Source organism: Zeus faber (genome assembly GCF_960531495.2).
Source record: "Zeus faber genome assembly, chromosome: 2".
Lineage (NCBI taxonomy): Eukaryota > Metazoa > Chordata > Actinopteri > Zeiformes > Zeidae > Zeus > Zeus faber.
Window position 1 is genome coordinate 45,774,120 of NC_137189.1, and position 21,910 is coordinate 45,796,029.

General features: G+C 47.5%; 1 protein-coding gene across 1 annotated transcript in view; it reads left to right on the forward strand.

Moving 5' to 3' along the window:
- Positions 1–21,910, forward strand: part of agap1 (ArfGAP with GTPase domain, ankyrin repeat and PH domain 1) — a gene marked incomplete at its 5' end in the record, with an annotated part of 182,890 nt that overhangs the window by 90,827 nt on the left and 70,153 nt on the right. The window contains 3 exons of the mRNA XM_079996865.1: positions 5,189–5,330; positions 6,796–6,930; positions 20,242–20,369. Coding sequence (XP_079852991.1) covers positions 5,189–5,330; positions 6,796–6,930; positions 20,242–20,369 — 405 coding nt within the window. The remainder of the gene's footprint in view (positions 1–5,188; positions 5,331–6,795; positions 6,931–20,241; positions 20,370–21,910) is intronic.

Genomic DNA, 21,910 nt, shown 5'->3' on the forward strand with positions numbered 1-21,910 from the left:
CTGCCTCATCGTGTTTTTTAAATCGTCACAAATGTCATAAAAAAAAAAAATCCAGAATTGCTATGACAGTGATGATGCCAGGGAAATGGAAATGTAATCCAGCATGGTTGGAGACAGACACTTTGAGAAAAGTACATGACAATGAGATCAATTATAGATATATAGTATATAATTATATACTAATATAAATAATTGACAATGAGACTGAGATTGATAGGTTTATATTTCAATGAATGAAGCATCCAGCAAACATCCAGACCACAGATAAAGCAAACATGCAGACCACAGAGAGCCAGTCTGCCGTCGCTTCCCTCAGACGGGTCCAGCGGGTCGCTCTCTAAACCGCACCTTTAATTCCAGCCCTGAACGGCGGCCCCGGGGTTCCAGCCCCGGACCACCAGGGCCACAGGAAGAACCCTGACTGTGTGGTTTGGTGGTTTGTCTTGGAGCATGAACTTTTGTATCACAATTACCATATTTACTTTTTCCACATACCAACCGTAGGCCATATCGCCCAGAACTATAATCACGATATTATCGATTTTACGTTTCCGATCCATCTGTTGATTGATCCGTAAGCTCCGCCTTCACGCGCCCTTCTGTCCGCCACGCGGCAGAGCTCCCCTGAAACCGGCAAGCTGCGTTAGAAACCGGGTCAGAGCCACCGCGCGGTGGCAGGGGGCCGCTCAGCTCCATTTCACTCTGTGCTTGGTTTATTTTTCCCCGTCCTCAAAAATGGCCAAATAGGGTTTTATGTGCAACCGTGTCTAGACAGGCTTCCTCGGGAACTAGCCACCTTATCAATAATTCACCTGTCTCTCTGTCTCTGTCTCTCTCTCTCTCTCTCTCTCTCTCGTTCATGCTAACTCTTTTTTCTCACACTCTTAACTCTTAATCTCTTATCTTCCCTGTCTTTCTCTCGTTCGGCCTCCTTGTCTCTCTCTCTCTCTCGCTCTCTCTCCCCCCCCCCCCCCCCCCCTTGGATCCTGTGATGTCTCAGTAGGTTAACCGAGCAGTTTGAGACAATATTCACTGTTTGGCTAATTAAATTTTTTTTGTTGTCTATTATTTGCTTTCATTTTTAGGTTTATTGTATATTGACATTTATTTTATTTATATTGACATTTATTATTACTATCTTTTTTCGGCACTTGTCCTTCGGACGAGTAAATTTACGTTTTGCTCGTCCAGGCACAAAAGTCACTTTTCCGGGGAAAAATTACAATAATTTACTCTTTTCATTTTGTTTTGCAAATGCAGAAATCAGACGAACAAACAGTTGAAAGCTTCCAAACAGTGTCAACATGTAAATTGTTCAACTTGTGAATTTTGTGCCTCCATGTTATGTTTTCACCTCAACAAAAAATGTTCATATTCATTTCGACGTTATATGACAGGGAAGGCAGAATGAACCCAGTGAAAGTCCCGGTAAGCTCCTTAGTGATCTGCTTTCACTAGTTTATTTTTCTCATAACAGACGGTGTTTGAAATGCCGTTTGGCTGTTGTGGCTATGTTTGAGCCATTTTGTAGTTTCTAAGACCTACCTTATCACACACTTAACACAACCATAAATAGCCAAGTAATGTCATCACGATAAAATATCTCATACCATACGATAACAATATTTATCACAATGTATATAAAATAATATAAATGTATAAAATAATTTAAAAATATATATCAAGATTTCTGTTAGGGGTTTTGGGTATTTTATTTTTTTTAAGGAAGAAAGTTGTATGGCTAGATGCATTTTAGAAACATTTTTATTGGTGGAATAAAATTGTCCCAAATAAATAATAGTCATAGTATAAAAATCTGCATTGTAAATTTTTTTTTTTTTTTTTTTTTTAAGTATTATTTATTTATAAATAAAGTTGAAAACAGGGGTTAAAAAACTAAATAGGGGTTAGCCCGGTGTAATAACATTCAAACCGGTTTGATATGAAGCTAAAGACCAGACTGGTATTTTACCGAGTTTTACTACTTGGTGTCGCACTTGACTCAGCAGCCGCTCCAGAGCGGGCAGTCATGCATCTCTACACCAAAGCCCCTTTCCCCTTGCACGGAAAGCCGTACATTTAATATCAATGTTCCCTGTCGGCGTCATGTTGGAACAGGAGCCGGTGTCGATTTTCCGTAAAAGGCGTCCCGTAAATGCCCCCGCTCTCCAAGTCGTATCATTTATGGGAAAATGTCTGTACGGCTGTGAATGGAAGCATCGGATTTCCGTAAAGTAGCGGCGGAGCCCAATCCAAATAAAGCACAAAAACAAAAAAAGCATTTGGGGGCTCTGTCCCCGCGTCCCGGCCCCGTCAGCGGAGGGAAGAGTATGTCTGTCCGGGAGGGAGGGGAGACAGGAAGTGGAGCACTGGTCTCTGAGAGCCAGGAAAAAAAAACAAAAAAAACCCAAAATGATTCAGGTTGTACGTCCGCTGCAGACAGATCGTCCTGTTCCCACGTGGCGTGCTGGACCAGGCTCCATGCGCAACTTCTCCGTACAGGAGGCCGGTGCCTTTGCCGGATATATTTTTATCCAGCGGTGTTACAGATTCCATGGTGGAAAGGGGCTTTCATGACAAATGACGGTTCAGTCAGTTTGCAACTTTGCGTACAGTCAAATCCTTTCCAGCAAAACTGGAAAGCAAAACTGGAAATCAACCAAACTATAAGGCTAAACCTCATTTACATATACACCGCGTTCCAAATTATTATGCAAATGATATTTTTCTCTGATTTTCCTAAATAGTCAATGCAAATGACAGTCAGTATAATTTTCAAGTCATCAACCGTCAGGGTATAATTCCAATGTTATTGAACAAACCTCCCAATGATAACAGTATTTTTTTCAAAATCAAAAAACTCAAAATGCACTGTTCCAAATTATTATGCACAACAGAGTTTCAGAACATTTTATAGGTTGTAAAGAAATGAAATTGGTAATTTGTTGAATGTGCAGCATTAGCAGGTCATATTTACTGAAATCAAAAGCTATTTCAATCAAAAACATCTTAACAGGTCAAGTTACATGTGAACATAGGAGCCTTCTGTGATATCACCTTCACAGTTCTTGCCTCCATTGAACTTGTGAGTTTTTGGAGAGTTTCTGCTTGAATTTCTTTGTAGTTTGTCAGAACAGCCTCCCAGAGCTGCTGTTTTGATGCCAACTGCCTCCACCCTCATAGATCTTTTGCTGGAGGATGCTCCAAAGGTTCTCAATAGGGTGGAGGTCAGGGCAGGATGGGGGCCACACCATGAGTTTCTCTCCTTTTATGCCCATAGCAGCCAATGACACAGAGGTATTCTTTGCAGCATGAGATGGTGCGTTGTCAGGCATGAAGATGGTTTTGCTACGGAAGGCACGGTTCTTCTTTTTGTACCGTGGAAGAAAGTGCTCAGTCACAAACTCTATATACTTTACCGAGGTCATTTTCACGCCTTCAGGGACCCTAAAGGGGCCTCCCAGCTCTCTCCCTGTGATTCCGGCCCAAAACATGACTCCTCCACCTCCTTGCTGACGTGGCAGCCTCGTTGGGACATGGTAGCCATGCACCAACCATCCACTACTCCATCCATCTGCACCATCCAGGGTTGCACGGCACTCATCAGTCAACAAGACTGTTTGAAAATGAGTCTTCATGTATTTCTGGGCCCAATGCAACCGTTTCTGCTTGTGAGCGTTGGTTAGGGGGGGGGCCCAATAGTAGGTTTATGCACAACTGCAAGCCTCTGGAGGATCCTGCACCTTGAGGTTGGTGGACTCCAGAGGCACCAGCAGCTTCAAATACCTGTTTGCTGCTTTGTAACAGCATTTTAGCAGCTGCTCTGCTCTGTCTGGCAGAAACCTTCCTCATTCTGCCTTTATCTGCACCAACCCGTCTGTGCTCTGAATCAGCCACAAATGTCTTCACGGTACGATGATCACGCTTAAGGTTTTGTGAAATATCTAATGTTTTCATACCTTGTCCAAGGCGTTGCACTATTTGAGGCTTTTCGGCATCAGAGAGATCCTTTTTCTTTCCCATGTTGCTTGAAACCTGTGGCTGCTTAATCATGTGGAACGTCCTTCTTAATCATGTGGAACGTCCTTCTTAATCATGTGGAACGTCCTTCTTAAGTAGTTTTCCTTGAATTGGGCTTAACTGGCAAACTAATTATCACAGGTGTCAGATTGATTTCAGTGATCCAAAGAGCCCTGAGACACAACACCATCCATGAGTTTAATTGAAAAACAAAGGATTAAATGTTTAGGACACTTAAATCCAATTTGTATAATAATTTGGAACGCGGTAACAGTAACAAGTAACAAAGTGCAGCTGCTTGAATTAAAATTTCACTTTCAAGAATTTTGATAAAAATCAAAAAACAAAATAAATATGTCAAATAGGCCTGAATAGAGATAAATAATCAGGTTTGCGGTGTTGCACGTCTCGTCAACATGTTTTACACGACAGGTATTGACCGACGGGTATTTACCGACAGGTATTTACCATCTGCTTTGGGTTGGAGCGTAGATATCCAAACAGACACCGAATCATCACCATGACGACCGCCTTTGTCAACAACACTAAGATGTCAGACATCATCACATGTCGTATGAGATACGTCGTCGGCTTCCTCATTTTCCTCCGAGTCGCTCATTCTTTTATTTTATGATTATTTTTATTCTCCTTTTTTTTTTCCAGACTGTTAAGCTTTTTATCATTTAATTGTTATGGTCTGTACTGAAGAGCACCAAACCTCAACCATGAGAACCTCCTAGTGTATGTAAATATACCTGGAGAAAATAAACCAATTCTCATTCTAAATGTGGCATTGCTTACCTTCAAATATATACATTTCATAAAAGACCAGGGAATGCCGACTATTTTTGTGGGGCGAGTACATTTCTCTTCCACTTGCCCTACAAAAAAATCCATTTGTCCCGGACAAGCGAACTTTCATGGAGCCTTAATGTCGAACCCTGGTTGAGCCGTCACAACTACCACACAGCCGGCCAATCGCAATTAATGGAGCCGACAGCAGTTGTTTAGTAAAACCATCAGACTCCACCATTGTATCCTTACATCCCCAATACTGGGCTCCAGTCCCATTGAACCCTAAAAAGAGATCGACATGGCAACAACATCCTAACCGTGGTGTGTGTGTGTGTGTGTGTGTGTGTGTGTGTCTGTGTGTGTGTGCACGCAGTTTGCGCTGTGGGTGGACGCGGTCATCTTCGTGTTCAGTCTGGAGGACGAGATCAGCTTCCAGACTGTCTACCACTACTACAGCCGCCTGGTGAACTACCGCAACACCACCGACCTGCCGCTGGTGCTGGTCGGCACGCAAGGTACTCCTCTCTCTCTCTCTCTCTCTCTCACGCACGCGTAGCTACACGGCCTACTTAGACCTCGCTTCATTGATTCAATTCATTCTTTCGTTCCCTGAGGTCTTGGTGCCACCTAGTGGTCCACTCTGATCACTACATCTGGCAAAATCCTTCCCGGCTTGAAACTACTGCAGCTGCATGTTGTTCAAATGGATTTTGGGTTGAAATATGACCTGAGAGCATTGGTGTTACACATGGTCTCATGCTGTCGTCCCCTTCATAAAACTTTAGGAGGATTATTAGCTGAACTCAACATTGCAGATTGCATCAAGGATCAGGTCTGAGCCCTTTCTCGTTTACAAGGACAGGTTAACAGACAAAATCAGGCAGGAGTCTCCGTGGACTACGATGTTCACGGATGACACTGTGATCTGTAGCGAGAGTAGGGATCAGGTGGAGGAGAGCCTGGAGAGGTGGAGGCGTGCGTTAGAGAGAAGAGGAACGAAAGTCAGACGACAGAATACATGTGCCTGAATGGGAGGGAGGGAGGGCGGCGAAAAGCTGAGAATGCAAGGAGCGGAGGTGGAGAAGGCGGACGAGTTCAAGTACTTGGGGTCGACCGTCCACGGCAGCCGAGAGTGCGGGAGAGAGGTGAAGAAGAGAGCCCAGGCAGGGTGGAGCGGGTGGAGAAGAGTGTCCGGAGTGATCCGTGACAGAAGGGTTCCGGCAAGGGTGAAGGGGAAGGTGTACAGGACGGTAGTGAGAGCGGCCACGTCATGCGGTTTCGAGGCGGTGGCACCGTCAAAACGGCAGGCGGCTGAACTGGAGGCGGCGACGAGGACGGACGGGGTTAAGAAGGAGTACGTTAGAGGGACGGCTCGGGTGGGGCAGTTTGGTGAGAGGCCGGATTGAGACGCTTTGGACACGTGCGCAGGAGAGAAGAGAGTAACGTCGGGAGGTGGATGCTGAGGACGGAGCTGCCGGGCGAAGAGGAGAGGGAGGAAGGCCCAAAGAGAAGCTTTGTGGACGCGGTGACGGAGGACACGCAGGCGGTCGGTGTCAGGGAGGAGGATGCGCAGGACAGAAGGTGTCGGGGGCAGATGATCCGCTGTGGCCGCCCCCGACGGGAGCAGCCCGAAGAGGGAGAAGAGGAAGAGCTGAACTCAACAACGTCCACAGCATCCGTTGAGCCGGCCATTTATAAATTGTCACTTGGTGACTTGGGAGGTTCAGCTCAACAGTCTGGTTTGTGGCTCATGTTGTTCATGATGTCGCTTCTCTCTGACGCCAAACGGGTGATTCATCTGCTCGGGGCGTCAAATCGTTTTTTGTTCCCCCCCCCCCCCACAATAAGGAGCATGCATCGGATCCCGTTGCTCGGAGACGCATTTCGCACGGGGCGATTTGAATCCTCAAATCGAACCCTGAGAAAAAAGGGACTTTCAAGATACATTTTTAATTCCCCCCCCCCCCAAACCTTCCCCAGACGCCATCAGCTCGGCCAACCCACGCGTGATCGACGACGGTCGCGCTCGGAAGCTGTCCAACGACCTGAAGCGATGCACATACTACGAGACCTGCGCCACCTACGGGCTCAACGTGGAGCGCGTCTTCCAGGACGGTAAGTCTTTTTCGACCTGTTTTGTTTTTGTTTTTTTAATCCCCCTAGAATGTCCTAGTTCCGGTGGAGGGAGGGGGGTGGGCGGGAGCCTCAGTATCTGTGTCCACTCGGGGAGGAAGGGAGGCTCCCAGGGTCTGTTTGGTTGACGTTTTTCAGAAAGCAGGGAATAGCAACGAACCACTTGACCATTAGGGGGCGACGCCCGTCCTCGAACGCGCTTGAGGTGGTGTTTGTGTACGGCCCGTTTACTTTTAAGCTCTGTCGCCAATTAAACATAATTAAACACCGTGCTTTAAAACACACTGTATATACGCACGGCAATGATTTTACTGATTTATTTGTTTGTTTCCTAATTTCTTCTTTAAAATGTTTTTGTTTGGTGACTTGTTTTGTCGTCGTCTTGTTTATTCGGGCGGTTGCTGGGGTGGTGCTGGTGGAGGAGGAATAAGGATGGCCGTCCCGTTCCGCTTTAAAACGTGTCCGTAAAAAAAAAAAAGCCAGTCCCAGGTCCCCTGGGAAGGTGACCTTACCTATTCCTCTCCCCCCAGACACCGGCCTTAATCACACCACAATTAAGAAGGAAATGGAGCCTCTCAGCGACTCAGCTCCACCCGAACAGCAATTAAGTTTTATCATACTGTGGAGGGGGGCACAAAGGTCGAGCGACTGAAACACCTCGATTAAGAACGGACCCGGACATGAGATCGGTCGAGTCCGGCTTTATTCGTCTCGCCCATTTCATTCACGTTCAAAACCCCCCAAAAAACAAAAATCGATTGAATAAAACGACAAAAGAAACTTGAAATTAACATTATTAAAGGTCACCCGCTTGCACTCCTTTTCAACAGGTTAAAAATATAATACGAGTCTCTGAGCTCCCCAAAAACATGTCTTTGAAGTTTTTTTTGCTGAAAATACCACTGGGATCATGCATTCTAGCCGTTGCATGCATGCCTCTAAACCCCTCCGTTCCAGTCCTTTTCTTGACGGGCTGTGTCCGTGGCTTTGAATTCAAATGAGCTGCTGCCGCCCGTGCCCCGCTCCGGCTACTGCACACGCTGGACGGGGGCGGAGGTGAAATGGCCTCCGCGGTCCACAAGTCGGTCAACTTCCTGTGAATCTCGATTAAAAACCGGCGGCGAGAATCCGTCGCCCCCACACCCCCCGTTTCAAGCCGGAGGCGCGCTGAGAAAGACGCGAGAACCACCGGGGAGCACCTCGGGTGACTCTGCGGCGAAGAAGCAGTAGCACCAGCGTGGCGGCGAGGGGAGCTGGCGACGGCTTTGCTTGATGTGAATTATAAAAAAATAAAAAATAAATACAAATAATTGTGAAATCAAACTCAAAACAATATCATTTATTGACGGTACCCGCACGCGGTCCCGAGGCCGCCCCGGAAAACCAGCGGGTGCGTTCGTCCGCCGTGTTTGCTTCCGCGGGACGGCGCGCTGCTGAGCGTGACGCCTTTGTTTACTTCTGCGCAGGCGGCTCATTTCAGGACCGGGACCCGTTCACACTGGAATGTGATAATGGCCACATTTAAAATATGTAAATAAATAAATAAATAAATCGATATATGTATATATATTACGTGAACAGCCAAACAGCGGACCTGAGCAATGAGTCCGAATTGAGCACTCGGGATTGCAGTGCGGACGTAGCCTAAGAAAACAAGAGGCTTCCACAATTTAGGATTATTCTAGTGATGGGGAAACCGCCACTTCGCCGCAGTTCAGTGACCGTCCACTAGATGGCGGCGTCGTCGCGCAGGTCCCAGTCAAAGGGGCAGAGTTCAATCTCCCTGTCTCCATGGTCCAGTATTTTACTTATTTTTACGATTGTAGAGTATGATGCATTTAATGTTAAAACAATTTTATATCTATTTTTATTTTTTGTATATTTAACCTCTTTACTTTTAGATGACATTGCTGTTTAATCATTTCTGACCTGAGAACCAGCTCCAGAACACTGTATTTAAAGTGGGAAAGGAGGTTTTTATTTTTTTAATTATTATTATTTTTTTTTTTTAACTTTGCTTCGTCTATTCTTCTCCGTCCTGTTCAGGTCCAATCATTTCTCTTACATTTTATTTTATTCCCGCTGTGCCGCAGTTTGCCGGTTGACTCTCCCATCATTGAATTCACAGCAACTGCTTTTAGGATTGTGGGCACGCTCGTGGCTTACATATCGCCGCCCCGAAAAACCTCATCCCATCTTCAGTTTGTTGTCGGATCAATTATTGGATCCTTAATGTCGTTCCTCATTATTAGTGTTTACAGTAAATTCCCGTAATGCACTCCGATCCGGTAATGATGATCGCTCATAATTAGCCGTATAATGAAAGCCGCATGGTGTTACAGGGACATTGTAAGAGGTTGAGAATGGCCGTGTGTGTGTGTGTGTGTGTGTGTGTGTGTGTGTGTGTGTGTGTGTGTGTGTGTGTGTGTGTGTGTGTGTGTGTGTGTGTGTGTGTGTGTGTGTGTGTGTGTGTGCGCGAGCGTGATAATGACACTTGTGATCGTTTTGGCCGGTGTGTCTCTTTTAAAAAGTTTGCTGCTTCATTGAGCGACTGTAACGTTGTTATTTCCGATTTTGCAGAAGTGCTCATTTCCGAGATCTCTCGGGAAAATATTTTATGATGAACTTTGGCTCAGCCAGCGTTGCTTGCTGCCAACGGAGGGTGATATTTAGTCACCGATCAAAATGCATTTATCGTGACGGGAAATGAGGCAGTGCACACACTGACGCAGAGCTGCTGAGTGTTGCGTGGACGACGAAGGGGCAGAATAAGAGTAAGATCGGAGACATTAAGACAAAAACGTAAAAAGGCAAAAAAAAAACAAACCCAAAGCGCGAGTGAGAACCGTGGATGTGTGTCAGCCGTGTTTTTGAGTCATTCCACAGAGTTTTTGACACTTTAATTTAACACGTGTGGTATTTCACTCATTCCAGTGGCACAAGCATGAAAAAAGGAAGACAATTTAACGAACAAAGCAATATACATAGTAGTTATAATGGTATACTAATCATAATACTAATTCATTTTGAAAGATAAAATATAAAAAATAATAATAAATCATAAACCGCGCAAGAAAAAAAACAAAAACCACCCATTTCTAACGCCACACCAAGGAATCAACCAAACACGGTGCCGAAGGGCCACGCTTCCCTCTGAAACAGAGCGGAATGTGTCCTGGGAGCACCGCTGTTTGAAACCCTGCACCTCACACATTAGTTCGGTTTTAGTAAAAACCGAAATGGGGCCGGGGCCGAGCAGCAGCCAGCGGGGCGGCCTCTCGATTCCCATCATCCTGTTTTCTAGTTTTCTTCCAGTGGTGAAGTGCAATGTTTGCCTCCCCCGCTGCTCTCCTGCTCCCCGCCCTCTTATAAGCCCTTCACACTGAGCGTCGCCTATTATCCCTTTAATTATTTCTATAAGTGTGTAAGTGTGTGTGTGTGTGTGTGTGTGTGTGTGTGTGTGTGTGTGTGTGTGTGTGTGTGTGTGTGTGTGTGTGTGTGTGTGTGTGTGTGTGTGTGTGTGCAAGCGCGCACCCGGGCGTGCTGCTTTCTCCCTGACACGCTCTGGCTCTGGCTCTGGCTCTGGCTCTGGCTCTGGCTGGCCTCCCTCTCCTCCATTAATCACCCTGTTTAATTATCCACTGCATTGGGATCCATTGACGAGTGGAAAAATGATTATTTTAATGTTTTCCTTCGCCGGTGTGCGCTGACTGCGCTCTCTGTGCCTCCAGCTGTGCGTGCGTGCGTGCGTGTGTGTGTTTCCTTAATTGTGTCTGATATGTTTGTCTGCATGGATTTTCCCTGAGTGTGTAATAAGTCCACGGCGCATGTGCTCCGCGTGGACGCGCGCCGTGGTTAGCTTTGCCTCGATTGGCCCCTCTCTTGCGTAGCGAACAGCGTTTTCGCTATAATTATCACTTAGCCTGACCTTAATTTAAATCTAAAGGACTTTAATAACGACGGCTTCCTGTTTCCTCGGCTCCGTCGGCAGGGGGGAGAAAAAAAAAAACCGCTGAAGTTACACAATGAGCCTCCTGCGGTCGGTGGGAAAGCCAGCCGCTCATCCTCGCTCGCTCCGGATCCGCCCTTCGTCCGAGTCCGACGCGGCGGACCTGAAGCCGTTGGTCTTCTACACAGGACTCTTCCCCCACTTCCTTCCGCCGGACAGTGAGACGGCAGACAACTTTGTACCGTGAACAACAAACCAACACCCGCAGTCCATCACGCCATGGTACAAAACTGATTAGGCGACGCATAATTGGTGCCGAAGCCTTATTACGCCATTAAGTTTGATGTTATAAATGTTTGTGTCTGCGCTGCACACAATAGCCGCGCGACGCTAACGATGACAATTAGCGAGCCCGCCGACGCGCTCCCGAGAATTAATGATGCCCAGACATTTCCGATACCCACTGACACGCCGCCCCGCAGAGCGCCGTCATTTAAATGGCATTTGCAGCGTCGGCAAATTTGTCCGGCGTCAGCCGGCGACCGCATCGGAAATAAAATCACCATTTATGAACGGGCAGATCATTCCTAAACGAGTTCCCCGCGTACGTGTGCGTGTGTGCGTGTGCGTGTATCGATCCGACGCGCCGGCTCTCTGACCCCCTCTGCTCCCGTCCCGGCACCCATTGATTGGGGTTGTCCACTTGGCCGGGCCCTAATTGCGTCCGGCGCATCTGAATACGCCGCCGCTTCATAATAAAGTGAATTTTCACTGACAGGCCGCGCCCCCCCGTCCGCCGGATAAGCGCTGATTTGCACTAATTTGACGTGATTCCGATGAAAGCGGGGCGTGTGTGTTTGGGTGTATGTTTAAACGTTTGTACATTTGTGCATATATACATGTATATCTATATAGGTGTGTGTATGTGTTTAAATGGTTACAAATATGTACTGTCTGTGTCATTACATATATATATGTGTGTGTGTGTGTGTGTGTGTGTGTGTGTGTGTGTGTGTGTGTGTGTGTGTGTGTGACTCGAGGCTAGAGTATGCGGAAATGTCTGTCTTTTTAAGTGTAGTCTATCTTTTCTTCCATACGTCCGGCTTTCTGCCTGTCTGTCTGCCTTGTGGTTCTCTTTGTGTGTTCATCCTGTTTGGACAAGTCAATCTATCGGTCCGACTCCAGTCATTTTTAATCGTGTGCTCGTTGTTGTGTGGACACACAGATCCAGGTACAAAAACCCTCAAATTAAATCAGCTTACTATGGCTGCAGGGAAAATAGCTTGACCGCGTTTTTATCTCTCCTCACAGAAATAAGCTGTATTACTTTGAAAACAACTACGAGAGCCTGTAAGACACAGACAGACAGACAGACAGACAGGTGCTTTATCCATCCCAGGAGGGTAATTGCAGTGTAACACATACAGTACTAAACAATAGACAACGACAATGAAGCAACAAGAGTCAAATAGAAAAAAATGAAAATGGCACTATGCAATTAAGCTACAAATGAAATAACAAAAAATATTAAAATAGAATAAAACAATTCAGCACAATACACAATAAACCCCAAAATGAACAGGAAACAATGAATCTATTTCAGCGATCCACACTCTGGGGATTGTGTGGTGAAAAGTTTGCGTACTGTGTGTGTACGAGGGGGGAAAAACTAACGACAGACAAACTCCAACACATACGGTGTTGCAAAAACGTAGTGTTTTTAACGTGTGTATGCGTAAGCATGAAGAATTCCGGCACTAAATGATTTTTATTTAAACCAGTCGACATAACGAACGGCAGTTCAGACTGTTTTGGTGTTGTGCGGCGGCCGTCCTGGGCACGCCTGTCTCCGAGGAGAGATGTAGGGGAGGTGGGGGTCCTGACAGCGCGGCGGCCCCCTCGTCCATCAGCGTGCTAATTTAATTAGTCTAATTACAGCAGCGTGCGCCCCACACGCGCACAGGCACGCACACAGGCACGCACACACACACACACACAGACACACACACACACACACACACACCCTACCCCCAGCTCCCCTTCCTGTCCTCCTCAGCAGCAGTGTCCAGTCACCTGGGTGTCAGAGCGCGCTGGCACGGCGCTCGTTAGCGCACGCTAACGAGCAGCGATAACCCCTGTCTCCTCTTCAGACACACACACACACACACACACACACACACACACACACACACGAGGATACACAAGCGCACACACACACTCAAAACATAACTTGCACTACACGCGACCGCAAACGCACACGGCTGACATTAAGTACGGACACATTTATATCGTAGCATTTCTCTCTATCCACAAGTCGCGCCGCTTCTGTCCTCTCGTCTGCTCTGTGTCCGAGTGTCACCGTGAGCAGGGCTCAGGCAGCTCCCACACACACACACACACACACACACACACACACACACACACACACACGGTCGAGGTCCATCTTCCTCTCAGGGACACTGATGAAGACTGTTTTGGTTGTCCCTTCCTGTTATTGGAGTAATTAGCCCCCCCTCCCACACACACACATGCACGCACGCACGCACGCATGCACACACACACACACGCACACACACCCTCGCACTGTAATCCTGTTGTTATAGACAGTCTGCGTGCCACCAGATCTACAGCCCAACCTCTCGTCGCCGTCATCCGTCGACCGCACTGGAAGGAAAACAGGAGAGGGCTCCTTCTTTGAGATGCAGGGGAGATGAACAGGAAGCAGTAACAGCTGCTTCTCTGCACAACGTACTTTTTATATCGGCAGCAAAACAAAGTGAACGGGTCGGCGTCCCTTTATTTCCATCGAGCATAAAAATATATAAACTAAAAAACAATGATATCAATTACAAAACTATCAAGGCTAAATGTGCTGTTTTAATGTGCTTATTGTATATTTCATATATTAAAACAGCCTCATAAATGACATTATTACTATTACTAATTACTGTTCGTGTTAATGTTATTCATCATGCGTTGTGCTTTTCATGTTTTGTGACAATTCGCAAATTGACGTGAGCCGGTCCAAAAGCATATTTTCTCATCCATCACATGAACTGATGTATTTTACAGTTAAACAGCTGTTTATGCTCTTTTACCCTATTTGTGATATTACTTTGATTATTATTATTATTATTATGATGTTGCTGTTTGATTCCGCTAAGTCTGGATCTTCAACGGCACACAAAAAAAAAAAAAGGTGGCGTCATTCCACTAATTCTTGGCGTGAAATTCACTCCAGCGCAGAGGACGTTTATCTCGCTATCGCTCCCCGGCCTGTCGCAGGGACAGAGGCGGGTGCCTCCGCCCTTGGAGAGGCAGACTTGGCAGCGGCGGCGGGCGGGTTATTAAGACACATTAGCAGGCGATTGTTTTGATAGCAGCTCTGAGGTGCTGTCAGAGGGGATCAGCGTCCGGGGGGGGGGGGGGTTTAGCCCGCCCAGCGTGGAGCCTCATTCAACCTGCGCCGCGGAGGGATGCGCTCAGACAGATGCAGGAACGCCGAGCGCTGTCACTACGGATGAAGGGTGGCGGTCGCCTGGCGCCAAGCAAGGCAAGAAGGTCATTGTTTTCGTCCCCCCGGCCGCAGCGGCCGCCCAACGCACGGGAGGTGAATCCGTACGAGAGCTCGGGCCCGGCGGGAATGTGCAGCCGCTCGGCGGGCGGATGTTAGTTATCGGGAGCCCGCGACCGATTAACGCCTGACGGGGGTCACGCCGAAGTGGAGAAAGCGGCAAGCGGTTCCGCAGTCTCGTCATGCACATGTCACGTATTGTCTTCCCGCGCCGAGCGCGTGGCGCTCTGAGAAGCCACGCCGGAAAAGCCCTCGGCCCAAGTCCACAAACGTATGACGATGAGTCGAAACGCCCGGTTCATCAGCCGCGCGGCGGGAATTACCTGTTGGTTTACGGCCAAGTGCGGTTGGGACGAGGGAGGGAGTGATGAAGAAAGCGTCCCCCATTAAGCACGGTGCTTGTTTGGCTACATCAGGAAACGGAGTAAAATAAAACAAACTACACCTGAAATAAAAACAGGCTGTTTTGGTGCTCGGATCGCATCGGGGTGGGCACCGTGTCGCTCCCATTCCGCCCGCGCCCTCCCTGGGGGGGGGGGGGGGGGGTGGCGTCCATGGCGGACTCCAGACCGGTCCTCCCGCCGAGGGAATTTCACGGCGGCCGGCGCGAGAGGGCCAGGATACAATAGGGTTCCACAGAAGACCCTCAATGCTAAGCCCCGGTGCTCGGCGCCATTTTAAATGTGTACCACTTCAAAAATGTCTCCGATTGAGAAAGATTCATTACGTCGATCACGGTGTTCCAACGGCCCCCGAAACCAACCCTTTAATTCTGTGCGCTGAAGTAGAAGTCACGGACTGAATCAGTACTTTTGTAACGCGGCTCCACGCTTAAAAAAGAAAAAGCTGCGTCTCTAACGTGTGCGTTCCTCCTCTAGCGGGGCGAGGGTTTGTTTGTTCATCTTATCAGTCGGACCTGGAAGGGCGGGGGTTGTTCGGGTCGTACTATGCCGGGCACGGCGGCGACCTCCTCCGACCTTTCCCCCGCGGTCGGCAAATATTGCCCCGCGCCTTGAATTTCCTTCCAGCTCGTTAGTCTTTATTTTTCGGGTGAATCCGGTTCCATAAGATTCCTTCCCCGCCGCCCAAGGAGCCTCTGTCGACATCGGGTGGCAGCAGAGAGCTTGAATCCTGGTCACGTGCTGTAGCCGTCCGAGCTGCGCCCGAACCTTAACTTTTTTTTTTGTTGTTGTTTTTTTTGTTTTTTGTTTACCTTGAAACCGATTATGGCTGCAGGTATTCCTCCATCCCATTTGCATTCGTATGATTTATTTTGAACATTCTAATATATTCAAATCTTTAATGCTCAAATTTAGAACCGGCGGGGGGGGGGGGGTTGGGGGCGTTACGCGCGGCCAAGCTGTGATTAAGTCATTGCGATCGTCTTCAACCCCTCCTCTCTGCCTCCACCTGTGCGTTATTTTCTTCAAAAAGAAAAAAGAATTGTCATTTTATTTAAAATATATATGCACATTTAAAAAGATTATATTTCATAATTTTGCCTGTCGCTCCCTTTGAGAAAGTCTGTGTCGCAGCGTCACGTTCGGTTTAACATTATTATCTTAGCTTTAACACCACAATCCAAATCATATCCATGAGAAGCAAAGTTTCGGTGAGCAGGCCATGTGGGTTTTTATTCCTTTTGACTTTACTTTTGTTTACCGTTACTGTTAATTTCATGACAATCTCGATAATAAATCATAAATAACCAAGCACTCATGCCATCATATCCCCGTTCTAAACACTACGCTACTGTTATGTACTTTATCACCTCTGAAACACATATTTGCTGCAACAATAAAGGAACCTGGAATCTTGTTTGTGTCTCATTCATTGTGAGGCCTGTCGCGATAATTACTCTATCGACTTATGCTACGATACGTGGACATGACCTTGATCATTTTTCTGATCGCCATAATCGCCCGTTGTGTGCGCATGCGTGCTTGTTGACGCGGCGGCAAACAGAAAAGCCGGGAGCGACGCCGCTACTCCGAGCACCGACGTGACAAAACCTAAAAAAATAAAATAAAAGTACCTCGGCGACAGAAGAACCCTCTGAAATCGCGGTTTGAGTATTCAATAGTGCCAGGTAAATGACGTAATGTAGCCAAAATCAAATAAAGGGTAATAAAAACACGTTACGGAGGATTATGTGTCACAATTCACAACTACATGTAATGTAAACATTAAACCAATTTACAAATGGATGTAACCGAGCCCAATGAACAGGGGAAAAAAATAAAACTTTGCTGAGACACGTTTTGCAGTCGTTTCCGGCGGCGCTGCTTCTGTCCTCAGGTCTGCTCTGTGTCACACACACACACACACACACACACACGTAACGTGTTACTCAAGCCTGAGAGTCCATTTTATGTATGGATTTGGTTGTATGATTTTATTTTATGTTTTTATTTATTTAGGATATTTTAATTATTTTTTCACATTACAATGTCTGAATATTCTTAAGAATTAATTATTTCTAATTAAATATTGCTGTTTGAATGGATGTACTTGTAATATTATGCTATTATATTATCATTATATCAGTGGCAAAAAATGGTTTCATATGACAATAATATTGTTTATCACAATTTTCCCTGGGGCAGTACATTGTCAAACAAAATCGAGGCCAAGTCATTTCCTCAAGCTCAAATAATAAATAAAATAAGATAGAAACATCTAATTTTACGGTGTCTCCAGGTTTAACCGTCGGGTTACATCCCAGGTGTCGGTGCTATTTCGGTCGGTACCAGGTGAGCGTCCAACCGCCTGCCCGGTGCGACGCTTCGTCTCCCCCGCTGCTCCCCTCAGCCCCGGCTGGATTAATATTACGAATACCGTTCATATTTATCCGTGTTATTGTCCTTCTAACAGGGTGGCGTCACCGTTTCGCAGCTCGGTGGGGGCCGGGTGGAGGTGCCCGGTGGACGCCGCCGGCTCCGGGTGGTGGCTCTGTTTCCCCGGTCCTGAACGGCTCTTAGAAATAAACGTATTAATAGTATCGATGCTTGGCACCGCTGCGTCGATACTCTATTGTGGAAAAAACCTTGATTCATTCATTTTTGATCCACTTTGCTTTGTTGTCCTATAATTCGTATTAATTTAGGTAATTAGAATAAAAATATAAAGGCGGAAACGCCTTACGGCGGTTCAATCACCCCTGTGACCTACACACCCCACATCCCCTGGTATGACGGGGCAGGCAGACCTCTGGCCTCCAGGCGCACACAGGACTGTTTTCCCGTGACACTGGGTCAAGATGTCGTCTCTGTTCTCCGCCGTCCCAGAAACCTCGCCGGTCCGCCCCTTCTCTTCATCTCTCCCTGCCTTTGACGCGCCGCAAGGCGGCAGCACTAATATTTGGACGGCTTCAAGTGGCTGAGGGGTTGTATGCTCGGACGGGGGATTTGCGCTTGATGTGACTTTAATGGAAGTCTGCTCACTTGAAGTCTGGACACCATCTCGGAAGCGCTGCGACGCGGTGAGGTTGTCTCTCATGTCTTTGCGCGGGGGGGGGGGGCGCCTCACATCGAATTCTCTGTCGTCCGTGTACCTGCCCTGTCCTTTTTTTTTTTTTTTTTTTCCTGCTCCGCTTTAATTGCGGGCTTCTTATTCTGCCTCCCTTTTGTGGCCCGTCCTCCGTCCTCCTCCTGCTCCCCGGCAGACGGCGGCGAGACTGTTCTTAACGAGCCCTCAACTCGGGCCGAGACGTCGTCCGCTCGCACTGCGGTGGCTCGCATCGCCACTGGAACCGCGACGTCGCAATGCTAGTGGCGCAGATCACTTTACACCGACAGGAAAAAATGGCTGCTTTCAGACCTTACAGGCCATTTCGGCGATGCTGAAATAACAAAATCAACCAAACGGGCAGTTGAACTCTGCCTACAAATGATATAACTCGCGCGGAGTTGACTGCGAGATGGAACAGCTGAGGTTTTACCGCGAGCGGGACAGCCATTCTCACAGGGCGGGCACCAACGCTGCAGTTATCAGGTTCAAGGAAGAAAGGACACAAGACATCCGACTGATCCTCGCGAGCAGCGCAGCGGTGGAATGGGCCGCGTCGCGGTCGCGCTAGCCTCCCCTCTCGCACGCCCTCGTCCGCCCCAGCCCCCCCCCTCGGAGGAGCTGCCCCGCCGTAAATCTGACGGAAGTGGAGACGTTTGCATTAGAATAAACGGCAGCCTCTCAGAGGGGAACAGGGATTGATGGATAAATTGCATTAGCCGCGCAGTTTAAATATTTAGCGCGGCCTTATCATAACTGCCCTTAACACTTAAAGTAATATACAGCCCTGTTAGGCACTGGGTGTGAGAGCCCAACATGTAACAGGAAGGTCGGTTCCTATTGGTCGGCTTGGAACTCACTTGTCGCCCCTCCACCAATCTCTGGCGCTCTGGGGACTGCAGTAAAATCCCAAGGTTCCCCTTGGAAAAACGATGTTACACGGCAGGATATGGTGGCTGTCAGTTCAATTTTTATTAATGATTCTGTTCCTATTTTGACCCTCACGCCGTTGTAATCCCCTCCATATAAAGGCCGACGAGTCTTATCTGATAAGCTACTTGGCAGGGCCCGGATTCCATTGACTTGTTAAAAGCTAAAACTGTTTCGTCTCGTCTTCACAATGTATTGCAATATGAACTTCGCTTAAGTTAGGGGCTCACGGGAACCTTGCATGATCCGACCCGTTAATTTGTGCCCAACGTTTTCGTCCGAGAGCAACCTTTTCTCCTCGTCGGTGTTGTGTTTTATGGAGTTGTATGTGTTTTTTATTTTTTATTTTTTTTAATGCCGTACAAGCGAATGAATCCCCCACGCCGTGCCCTTGGTGCCGGCTCTTTTCACCTGAAGGTAAATGTTTACGACTGGCTCACTCATTAACCAACCCGGGGGTCTTTAACGAGCCCAATTAAAACAATGGCTTCATCGGCGACCGCGTGAACCACGCCCGTGTTTATTGGAACCGCGATAATGGACTCTTCAACTGCAGGCGCGAAGTTAACTCCCTCCTGGCTACAGCGGAACTTCTGGTCCGCAGAGAAAGATTCCCAGCGCGTTCTGGAAGTGAATATTTACGAGAGAGGAAGGCTTCAGCATCTCTGCTCGTCACCACCGTCCACCTCAGCACTCTAATGATGGTGCAATAGTGTTTGGTGAGTGTTTCGTGTTTATCAGGGGGCGTCGGCATGTGTCCAGCAGGGCAGAAAAATGTCCGAATGAGGAGGCCGGTCGGGCGGTCGAGCTCAGCATTATTAGGACTAATGGACTCTCTCGCTTTGACCGTCTGTCTCTTGCACGCTCTTGGGCCTCCTAATCGGCCTTTTATTTCATTTTCGCTGACATGTAACGAGAAATCCCTGCGTACGGTGTGAAGCACGGCGACAAAAGTAAAATAAATGGAATACATTTAGGCCTTGTAGATCTAATACGAGTGAAGATTCAGCAGCTGGATTGCTGATTTCTCGCCTCGAATTTGTTCAGGAACACATTTCGGTGGACTGATGAAATCAGTGAAAGTTTACCGACTAAAAACAACAGAACCCGGAAGTCATGCTCAAACCCCATGGTCCTGGAACAGGATGGTAGAGGCGTGTTAGAATGGCTGGGGTGCATAATCTGAGAGGTATTTTCAGCAAAAAACTCAAAGAAAAACATGTTTTGGGACCTCAGAGACCTATATTAACTTGGAGCATAACAGCTCCCCTTTTACAGAGGATTTTGTGTTATTGTTATTATTATTATTATTATTGTGGATTGTGTGTTGCAGTTGCCCAGAAGATTGTGGCCAGCAGGAAGAAGCAGCAGCTCTCCATCGGACCCTGCAAGTCGCTCCCAAACTCCCCCAGTCACACCTCAGTTTGCTCAAATCCGGTGTCTGCTGTCCACATCACGCAGGTGAAGCTCACAGGAGCGCACACACACACACACACACACACACACACACACACACACACACACACACACACACACACACACACACACACACACACACACACACACACATACAAACAAGCAAAAACAGCTTTGTTGTCCAAATGTGACACAAAACAGACCTGCCAGCAACCCAGTTTAACTGTTGTTTTTTAATGGACAATTTGAAGCTCTCCATTCTTAAGTAAGTGACACTCGAGTGGGATTCTGGGACACGCACGCCTTCATGCACACCCCCAAGCACGGAGACTAAACCACAAAAAACATTCATGCTAATAAACCTCTCACTCACTCACACAGACACACACACAGGAATAACACTGTGTCTTCCCAATCTCTTTGTTGGTTTCCATCTCTGGTTGTTAGCCGCTAACCCAGGCTTCTTTTCAATCACCGCGGCACTCGATCCCGCATTGATTTCTCATTAAAAAGGCATCATTCAGCTGCTCTGTACAGCCAGGCAGCGTCCCACCAGAGCCCCGTTTATCTTCCCGGGGCTCCCCACAACATGGCTCTCTGTCCGTCTGTATTTGCAATTTGGGAAGACTAAAGACTGGGGAAACTAAAGGGAGCGTCTATTTTTAACCCAGGCTTTATTCGAATTTTGGTTCCCCTCATTTATAACCGTTCATAGCACAACCTCACCCAACACTTTACTATTCAGGAACGCACCACTCTGCAGCAATTTCTCGGTGGGCTTTTAAGTGCCGTGCAATAGGGCAAACATTCAAGCCATGAAATCGCCTTTTCGAAATTGGGAAGCTCACATTTCAATAACGCCTGGGGTGAAAAACTGCAAATCAGCCACCGATCAGCCACAACAATAAAACTACGTACCTAATATTGTGTAGGTCCCCCTCCTGTGCTAAAATTGCTCTGACCTGTGGAGGCATGGACTCCGCAAGACCTCTGAAGGTGTCCTGTGGTATCTGGCACCAAGATGTTAGCAGCAGATCCTTTTAAGTCCTGTGAGCTGTGAGGTGGCGCCCCCATGGAAACAGTTCTGACACTCACGTGCCCGTTGCAGTCGCATTTGGCAGTGGACCGGGGTCAGCATGGGCACCCCGACTGGTCTGCGGCTACGCATCCCCATACTGTACACAGCAAGCTGCCTTGCACCGTGTGCTCTGACACCTTTCTATCATAGCCAACATTAACCTTTTCAGCAATTTGTTCTACAGTAGCTCTTCTGTGGGATCGGAGCAGACGGACTAGCCTTTGCTCCCCACGTGCATCATGAGCCTTGGGCTCCCATGACGCATTTGTCGGTTCACCCGTTGTCCTTCCTTGGACCACTTTTGGTAGGCGCTAACCACTGCATACCGGGAACACCCCACAAGACCTGCTGTTTTGGAGAGGCTCTGACCCAGTTGTCTAGCTATCACCATCATTCATCATTTGGCCCTTGTGTTCTCAGTGACCATTCCATGTTGAATTTTACTGGAACTCAGGGACTTCATGTTCTGTTATTGTTCCATAGTGAATAATTAACAATAATAAACACA